General features: G+C 44.4%; 1 protein-coding gene across 1 annotated transcript; it reads right to left on the bottom strand.

Annotated features, from left to right (window-relative positions):
• Positions 1–601: 601 nt before the first annotated feature.
• On the bottom strand, positions 602–4,518 carry LOC142418702 (guanylin-like). Its single transcript, XM_075520901.1, has 3 exons — positions 4,444–4,518; positions 1,549–1,738; positions 602–666 (listed from the first exon to the last, which is right to left on the bottom strand). The coding sequence occupies exons 1-3, from the start codon at positions 4,516–4,518 to the stop codon at positions 602–604; spliced, it is 330 nt and encodes a 109-aa protein (XP_075377016.1).
• Between the last annotated feature and the right edge of the window lie 4,968 nt (positions 4,519–9,486).

The raw sequence follows: 9,486 nt of genomic DNA, 5'->3' as shown, positions 1-9,486 counted from the left end.
AATTAGTAAAAGTAACAGACTGAGAATTTTCTGGCTATGAAAGTGTCGCTAAACACCAGTAACTTGTCCCCAAGTTACTTGCTGCAGTTCTGTTACAAACGTACATATGTCACATGCAGACCTACAGGTAGAGATATAGTTATCCAATACACTGGAAAGCATGGGCTGGAAAAGATGATAACCCAGTGCTACTAGGTGTTAAGTGTAGGGGAGGCCAAATCACAGGCAGATTTAGACATTAAAAAGGCTGCAGGAGACTGCTCAGTTTCACCCATTGTGTTCCAATCCAGACAAATAGTGGAAAATGAAACTGTGCCCAGGACACTTTCATCCCAGTGTGAACAAACTCATGCAGAACTGAAAACTCTCAGGTGAGGTTTACAGTCTCCTTGTTGCCAGAACTGCACTGCTGGTGGCACCTGATCCGACTACTTCAGGACTACCCCTACATGCTAGCTCATGTCTACATGAGCTAGCAGCTCCAGTTTAACTGTAGTGGATATGGAGCCCAAATATTGATTTGTGAAAGTATGTGATCTTGCAATATGAATGCACAAACTTCCTAGCTTGACACATCTTCTTTGGATTGTTTCATCCTTATTCAAAAGCAACCAGTGCAGGCAGCATTGGCACAGATTTCACACAAATCATCTTCGACAGCCAGGTCTGTTAGAGAGAAAAGAGAGTGTTTCAATGACATGGCAAGAAAATTTCTTGGAGAGCAGAGCCACATAACAAGGGATTTGGAGAGTCCTTTCCATTACTGTTTTATGAGTTTTAATGTTCCTTGAAGTTATTACTGGTATAAGTAAAACTAGTTCTTGCAAAAATCTGGCTTAAAGAATTAAATCAAACCTGAATTCATTGGAGAAACAATGGGAACATCTGGAGGCAAAACAACAGGACATCTTGTGGGAGGGTGGTGGGGATGTGGCTTGTAGAATCACAACGTTCATTATATTGGTAGTATTTCTTCCTAAAGTGTCCATTGTATCGGACAGTAGATAAATGCAACATAGTAAAATAAAAAAGCAGACACTGTAGCAGCCAGTTCAAGAAGCACTATGTGTGTCTTGGAGACAGATCATGCCAAAAAGTGATTCACCTCATTTACATCTCACACCTCTTTTAGGTTACCTGGAAAAACACCTTCTTCTACACTGATTAGAGAGAGCAATTAGACCTGCTCACAACTTGTAGTTAGCTAGAACTGAGTAATATAACCCTGCTTTTCCTGTAAGCCAGAGGAGACTGTGGGCTCTCTCACTTTAAGTCATGTAAGTACTTGGAGGAAGCTTTTTCATGGTTACAGCAGCCCGATCTGTACAGGCTACAGCTAAGCCCAGCAGAGCAAAAATTTTCTTGTAGGGGGCTCACAACTAGTGTAGTCCAACCCTTGTAGGAGGGATAGTAGAAAGGCAGCATGGACTCTCTCAGCTGCTTTAGAGGTGACAGAACATTAATCAGGTTTCTTTGCCTGCTGCTATTTGAATGTTTAAGGTTGAAAAGCGTGATAAAAATGACAGCTATGCAATATGAGCTACATACTCAGCCTCTCAAAAATCATGGATGCATCTTCACTTTTGCACACAGATTGGAACTCCTCAGGGAGATCTTTTTCATCACATGGAGAATAGCTAGCCATTGAAACCACCATGTGAGAGTTAATGTTTCTGTTCTCATCCATAAGCCCCTTTAGCTTCTTCACGGACTCAAGGGAGAATTTCAAGTCTCCATCCTATGTAGACAGATCCAGAAAAAAAAAGGCATCAGGAAGTCAGTCCTTAGGCAAATCCATTCCATTTCAACCATGAGCTCTCCCAAAAACTATACTACAGAGAAAAGACAGTGTTGAAACAAAGCCTAGATAAAATCAGTGCTGACTGAAGGCAAAATGTCCAGCTCTTCAACACAAAGACCATTTAGAGCAACAGTGAGACCTGGCTGGCTAGTCAGGGCTTTCGTTATGTATCACAGTGGACAGAGGCAGAATTAGTGCATTTCTCACTCCCCTGAGAGACACCCATAAAATCTGGGGTCAAAAGATACAGTCTGGGAATCTTCAGCGTAGAATAGAGATGACTGGGAAATATGTGATAGAGATTTACAAAATCATGAGTTGAATGGCAGTAAATGGGAATTGTTCATGCTTTCTTCTAATACACCAGTGGGGAACTTCAAGCTGTCATGTGGCAGGCTTTAACCACACAAGAGGAGCTATTTGTTCACATTACACGCTGTTAAGAGCTGAAATCCCTCACCCAAAGGTACTGTGGCAAGTTTCCATTAATTTAAAACTTTTCCACACAATTCATGGAACACAAGTTATAGGCAGCATAAATATGACACTTCTGACTCAAAGCTCATACCAAAAGCTTCAGGAGGCTGCAATAGTATTCTGGGAAATATTACTCCATGTTTTAGATTGCTAGACCTTGTGCATCTGTTAATGGTCATTCCCTCAGTTTCAAGTGAATCCCACTGTTGAGGTCATAAACTTAAATTGCAGGTCTTGCAACAGTTAAGTTAGGTGCATAAAGTCTGTGTATGTCTGCAGATAATCAGATAATCAGATTTTGGTGTTAAAGAATTAAATTACCCCAACCAGATAAACTCTGGACATGCATTTACTTAACAAGCCAAACTCTTTTCTACATGCAGTCAGTTTATGATTTTACTCAGGTTGATTTATCAGTCATGATTGCCTATGAAAAATTAACTTTTCCTGTATAAATGCAATTCTAGATTCAGCTATTAGCGGAATCTAATATTCAGCTATGATCAAAAGCATAAAACAGAGAACTAAAAAAGGATGGAATTCCACAGGTACAGTTTCAGATAAACCAGAATGTAGTCCTGGTGACAAAAACAACAAAGGAACAACAAAAAAATGAAACAAAAACCCCACCACCTCAGATAAGAAAAGATGTATTAGAGAGAGCTAATCTGAGCAGCATCTTCTCTCCAAGGTGAAAGTGTATACTGTGTTGCTCAACTAAGAGTTTTATCACAGAAATAGTGCAGGCCAGAACAATCTGTCTGCAGTTTTTCTGTTTTTACTCCACACCTAGTAAAGCATTTTCCTCCAATTTCCATCATATTCATTCAAGATCTGTGATGGAAAGTGTCAAGGTAGTGATACTCAGTCTTCAAAAACCTGATATGAAGTTAAATGAACTTCACATCTGCTTTGCAAACCGTTTTGTTAAATGAATGACTTCGGACTTATTACAGGAGAAGGAAGAGAAGTCTTGAGAAAAATTTCAGAAAACAAGAGCATAAGCCAACTTTGTGCACTGAGTAATTATACCTTAGGGACCTCAAGTAGTCCAAATGAAAGGAGTGCAACACACATGTAGAGTACACTGCACACATATTGGGGAAAATACAGATTTAATGATTAATGAGGTAAGAATTCAAACTACAAAGAGGAGCTAAAACTCCAGAGCTGCACTTTCTACACTTTTACCCAACCTAGAAACAGCTATTCTCATTTAGTTATTTTTTTTATGCCTCCAAGTGGAAAACAGATTTTTTTCATGAAGTAGGAAGCTATCTGTTCCCCTGGAGACTCTAAACAGTAAAGAATGGTTTGGAAGAAGGAATAGCTTAAACCTGCTACCTCTGGATATCTCTGACATCCAAAGGAGAAAAAGAGGATATTTCAAGGCACAAAGATAGTAACTTATCCCTACTGCACACATATAAAGAGAGCCAAGAATTGTTTAAGAAATATTCATTTATCTTGGTACTCTGAGGAAGTTATTTATATCGCAAACTTAAATCTCCCAAACTGTTTCTAAGGATGAGTGCAGACAGATCCAACATAGTCCCAAGTACAGACAATAGCACTGAAGTACCTTCTTAACAGCTTCTATGTTGCATGTAGTATGAGTCATTGGTGCTGTGTATTTTGGAAAATTTGATATAGCTTCCTCTAATACCTTATCTGCCTATTAATATTTCACTGGATTCAGCTAAGCATTTCTTTCACTTTTTTTTTTCCTGTGTGATATGCTTGTAGGCTCCATCACATAAGCTTGCAGATCATTTTCATAAAGAACTTCCTGCCTAGAAGCAGGTGAGACAAGACAATTTCTCTTTTGTCACATCTTGTTTACATCATTCTATAAAGTTAGAGGCATCCCCAGTTCTTGCAGCTTCTCAACACATGGGGGTATGTGCAAAAGATAACTCTGGAAATGCAATGCCTCAGTCAGCAAGTTAATTAAACTGCAGCAGCATGTTAGTAATACCTGAAGCATTTAACAGAAAGAAAAACTGAACCATAGGGAGATGAAGTAGGATATCAAGCCAGAGCAAAAGCAAAAATTCAGGTCCATTAGTTTACTTCAAGATTCCTGTTGCAGCCACAACACTTCACATAATATCAATACATTGTTGAACTTGTAATACTGACAAATTAAAAAGCAGAAAACTTACCTGAACATAGACTGCCTGGGAGCTGTGCACCAGTAAAAGGACTGAAAGGACTGTAAAGGAAAGAAAGCCTTTCATAGTGCCTGCAAAGTATAGCCTTTCCTAAACTGAATATATTTTATTTTCTCCGGCTTTGGTCTTTCTCTGTCTTTCTTTTGTGTGTCTCAGACTTTCTCTCTTATTTTAGCACTCAGACCGCCTAGCAGTCAGAGTTCTATGCTCCTGGTGCAAAGCAGGAGCTTTATAAAGACGTGACACAGCATTTTCTTTGGTAATCCATTAATCTAAACTCTTTATTGACATATGATAAGCTCTCAGTGAACTATCACTTAGCGACTACTCATTAGCAGAGTAGGCCAGTCACACCCAGGCAGATCCTGGGGTTTATGAGTCTCTCCCACTTTGAAACTGGCCATGACACAGGCAGGCAAAACATTCCAGCCTGCAGTAAACAAATGGTAGAATGATTTAACACAACACCTGAAACTCAGTCTCCATCTGGGGGATGTACTCAGGTTTCTGGCCAGTCCCTGCAGAGCTGTGAGAAAGAAAGAGATTTGGAAGGAAATAGAAAACAATTTGTTCTCTTGCACTGAATGATGGCCAGGCAGTTCCCTCTTCTGGGGATTCCAGGTGCTAAGATGGCAGCAATGGACTGAGGCAGATGAACACAGGCTGTGCCTGCATATGACCAGATATAAAATGTCATATTGCCGCTGCTTTTTGCAGCACCTAATTAAAATGCACACATTAAAATACACAGAGATTGTCTTTAAGGATAACGGCTGCCATGAATCAAATATCTTTCTCTGTGCCTTTCAGCCTTATCCAGAAAAATGGTGATGTCACACAGATGGAGTAACATCAACTTGCCTTGCTCAGCTCAGTTCTGCCCATCAAGCTCAGGTTCTTTAATCTGTAAATGATTTCTGGTTTTCAATTTTAGAGCTGGGCTCTGATGAGAGTAAGAGAAAGTGCTGGACCATTAGGAGGCTAGAAAGCAGAGCCCCAGTGTTTGTGGGGTTATGAAAGGGCTGCCAAGGGAAGGGGAGGACCAGCAACATCTTTCATTCCGGGCATGTTCCGTGTGGGAGCACTTACTGTACGTTTTCAATTTTGGAGCTAGGCTCTGATTAGCATCAGAGTGTTGGACAATTAGGAGGCTAGAAAAGAGCCCAGTGTTCTTGGAACTATGAAAGGGCTACCAAGGGAAGGTGAGGGCCAGCAACACCTTTCAGTCCTGCGAACTTTGGTGTGGGAGCATTTACAGGACTTTTTCAATATTGGAGCTGGGCTCTGGCTAGAGTGAGAGAGAGTGCTGGACCATTAGGAGGCTAGACAAGAGAAGAGCCCCAGTGTTTCTGGAGCTGTTAATGCGCTGCCATGTAAGGTGATGGCCAGCAACAGCTTTCAATCCTGGCATGTTCAGTATGTCAGCATTCACTGGACGTTTTCAATTTTAGAGCTGGGCTCTGATGACAGTGAGACAGAACTGACAGATCCAGACACTGGATCATGAGGAGGCTAGACAAGAGTAGAGCCCCAGTGTTTGTGGGGCTGTGAAGGCGGTGCCAAAGGACAGTTGAGACCAGCAACACCTTTCAGTCCTGGACATTTCAGTCCTGGACAGTGATCAGTCGCTGGACATTTTCAATTTCAGAGGTGCACTCTGGCGAGAGTGAGAGTGAGTGTTGGACCATTAGGAGGATAGAAAAGAGGAGAGACCCAATGTTTTGAGGGCTATGAAAGGGCTGCCAAGGGAAGGGGAGAGCCAGAACCAGCTTTCAATTCTGGCACCATAGGCGTGGGAGCAGTCGTGGGATGTTTTCAATTTCGGAGCTGGACTGTGGTGGGAGTGAGAGAGAGTGTTGGACCGCTGGGATGCTAGGCAAAACCACAGCCCCAGTGTTTGTGCGGCTATGAAAGGGTTGCCAAGGGAAGGGGAGGGCTAGCAACAGCTTTCATCCTGGCATGTTAAGTGTGGGAGTACTTGCTTGACGATTTGAAATTTGGAGCTGGGCTCTGGTGAAAGTGAAAGAAAGTGTTGGGACATTAGGAGGCTAGAAAACAGCAGAGCCCCAATGTTCTTGGAGGTCTCCGTGCGCTGCCAAGCCATGGTGAGGGCCAGCAACACATTTCAGTCCTGCAATATTTGGTGTGGGAGAAGTCTCTCTACGTTTTCAGTTTTGCAGGTGGGCTCTGTTGAGAGTGACAAAGCGTGTTGACTGTTAGGAGCCTAGACAAGAGCAGAGCCCCAGTGTTTGTGGTGCTATGAAAGGGCTTCCAAGGGGAGGTGAGGGCCAGCAACAGCTTTCAATCCTGGCACCTTCGGACTGGGAGCAGTTGCAGGACATTTTCAATTTCGGAGCTGAGCTCTGCCGAGCATGAGACAGACAGTGTTGGATCATTAGAAGCCTAGGCAAGACCAGAGACCCAGTGTTTCTGGAGAAATGAAAGGGCTATCAAGGCAAGGGGAGGATCAGCAACAGCTCTCTGTTGTGGCATCTTTGGTGTGGGAGCACTCACTAGACTTTTTCACTTTTAAAGCATCTAGCAAGATTTTAAAGGATCTAGCAAGAGCGAGAGAGACTGTTGGACCGTTCAGAGGCTAGACAAGTCCAGACATCCAATGTTTGGGGGGCTATGACTGCCATGCCAAGGGACAGTGAGGACCAGCAAAAGCTTTCACTCAAGTCATATTTGGAATGGGAGGAAATGCTAGATGTTTTCAATTTCGGAGCTGGTCTCGGATGAGAGTGAAATAGAGAGTTTTGGACCATTAGGAGGTTAGGCAAGGGCAGATCTGCAAGGTCTTTGGGGAGCTGAATGCGCTGCCAAGCAAACCTGAGGACCAGCAACAGCTTTCAGTCCTGGCATATTGGGCCCGGGAGCAATCGCTGGACGTTTTCAGCTTTCAGAGCTGGACTGTAGTGAAAGTGAAATGGAGAGTGTTTGACCCTGAGGAGGTTACGCAAGTTCAGACACCCAGTGTTTCTGGGGCTGTGAGTGAATGAAATTCCAAACGAAACTGAGGACCAGCAACAGCTTTCAGACTGGCACTTTTTGTGTGGTAGCAATTGCTGGACGTGGGCTCTGGCGACAGGGACATAGAGAGACTTGGAGCATTAGGAGGCCAAAAAAGTGCAGACCCCAGTGACTGTGGGGCTGTCAATACACTGCCAGGCAACAGACAGGATCAGAAATATGTTTAAATATGCCCCGTTTATGAGAGAGAAATTCCTTGAGGTTCTCAATTTCAGAGCCTGGTTCTCGAGAGAGTGAGATGGAGAGTATTGCAACCTCACGAAGCTAAGCAAGTGCAGAGCGCGAGTGTGCGGCAGCGAATGCAGTTGCAGTAGACAGTGACAAACAGCTACAGCTTTCAATGCAGGCACCTATTGTATGGGAGCAATAGCTGGACGTTTCGAATTTATTCGCTGGGCTCTGCGAGAGTGAGATACAGAGTGTTGAAACCTGATGAAGTTAAGCAACTGAAGAGCGTGAATGTGTCTGCGGCAGTGGATGCAGCTCGAGGAGACATTGAGAACCAGCTACAGCTATCATTGCTGGAACCTTTCGTATGGGAGCAATCGCAGGACGTTACGAATACTGTTGCCGGGCTCTGCGAGAGAGAGATACACAGTTTTGCACCCTAAGGAAACTAAACAAGTGAAGAGTGTGAAAGCTTATTTACACTGAATGCAGATCCAGGAAACATTGAGAACGAGCTACACCATTCCGTGCTGGCAGCTTTCCTGTGGGCGCAATCGCTGGACGTTTCCAATTTGACAACCGGGCTCGGTGACAGAGAGATACAGAGCGTTGCCCCATTATCAAGCAAAGCTTTAGCAAAACTTGAATGTCTGTGTGGAAGCGAATGCAGTTCCAAGGGACAGTGAAAACCAGCTACAGCTTTCAGTGCTGGCAGCTTTCGTATGGGCGCAATCGCTGGACGTTTCGAATTTGGTAGCTGGGCTTCCGTTGGTAATGGGGCAACACTCTATATCTCTCTCTCGCAGAGCCCGTCTGCCAAATTCGAAACGTCCAGCGATTTCTGCCACACGAAAGCTGCCAGCACGGAATGCTGTAGCTGGTTTTCACTGTCCCTTGGAACTGCATTCGCTGCCACACAGACATTCGCTTTCCCCAAAAGCTTTGGTTCGTAAAGGGGCAATACTGTGTATGTGTCTCTCGCAGAGCCCGGCTGCGAAATTCGAAACGTCCAGCGATTTCTCCCACACGAAAGCTGCCAGCACGGAATGCTGTAGCTGGTTTTCACTGTCCCTTGGAACTGCATTCGCTGCCACACAGACATTCGCTTTCCCCAAAAGCTTTGCTTGGTAATGGGGCAACACTGTTTATGTGTCTCTCGCAGAGCAGGGCAGCCAAATTCGAAACGTCCAGCGATTTCTCCCACACGAAAGCTGCCAGCACGGAATGCTGTAGCTGGTTTTCACTGTCCCTTGGAACTGCATTCGCTGCCACACAGACATTCGCTTTCCCCAAAACCTTTGGTTCGTAAAAGGGCAACACTCTGTATGTGTCTCTCGCAGAGCCCGGCTGCCAAATTCGAAACGTCCAGCGATTTCTCCCACACGAAAGCTGCCAGCACGGAATGCTGTATCTGGTTTTCACTGTCCCTTGGAACTGCATTCGCTGCCACACAGACATTCGCTTTCCCCAAAAGCTTTGCTTGGTAATGGGGCAACACTGTGTATGTGTCTCTCGCAGAGCCCGGCTGCTAAATTCGAAACGTCCAGCGATTTCTCCCACACGAAAGCTGCCAACACGGAATGCTGTAGCTGGTTTTCACTGTCCCTTGGAACTGCATTCGCTGCCACACAGACATTCGCTTTCCCCAAAACCTTTGGTTCGTAAAGGGGCAGCACTGTGTATGTGTCCCTCGCGGAGCCCGGCTGCCAAATTCGAAACGTCCAGCGATTTCTCCCACACGAAAGCTGCCAGCACGGAATGCTGTAGCTGGTTTTCACTGTCCCTTGGAACTGCATTCGCTGCCACACAGACATTCGCTTTCCCCAAAAGCTT

Source organism: Mycteria americana, chromosome 18 (assembly GCF_035582795.1).
Source record: "Mycteria americana isolate JAX WOST 10 ecotype Jacksonville Zoo and Gardens chromosome 18, USCA_MyAme_1.0, whole genome shotgun sequence".
Taxonomy (NCBI): Eukaryota; Metazoa; Chordata; class Aves; order Ciconiiformes; family Ciconiidae; genus Mycteria; species Mycteria americana.
The sequence above is the reverse complement of the archived record's forward strand: the minus strand, read 5'-3'. Positions and strand labels throughout refer to the sequence as shown.

Excerpts from the sequence above, each read along its gene's own strand:
- LOC142418702 (XM_075520901.1), bottom strand. The coding sequence starts at position 4,518 with ATGAAAGGCTTTCTTTCCTTTACAGTCCTTTCAGTCCTTTTACTGGTG. Across the intron at positions 1,739-4,443 it reads CCCAGGCAGTCTATGTTCAG|GATGGAGACTTGAAATTCTC; the intron begins GTAAGTTTTCTG and ends CTGTCTACATAG. Across the intron at positions 667-1,548 it reads CATGATTTTTGAGAGGCTGA|ACCTGGCTGTCGAAGATGAT; the intron begins GTATGTAGCTCA and ends TCTCTCTAACAG.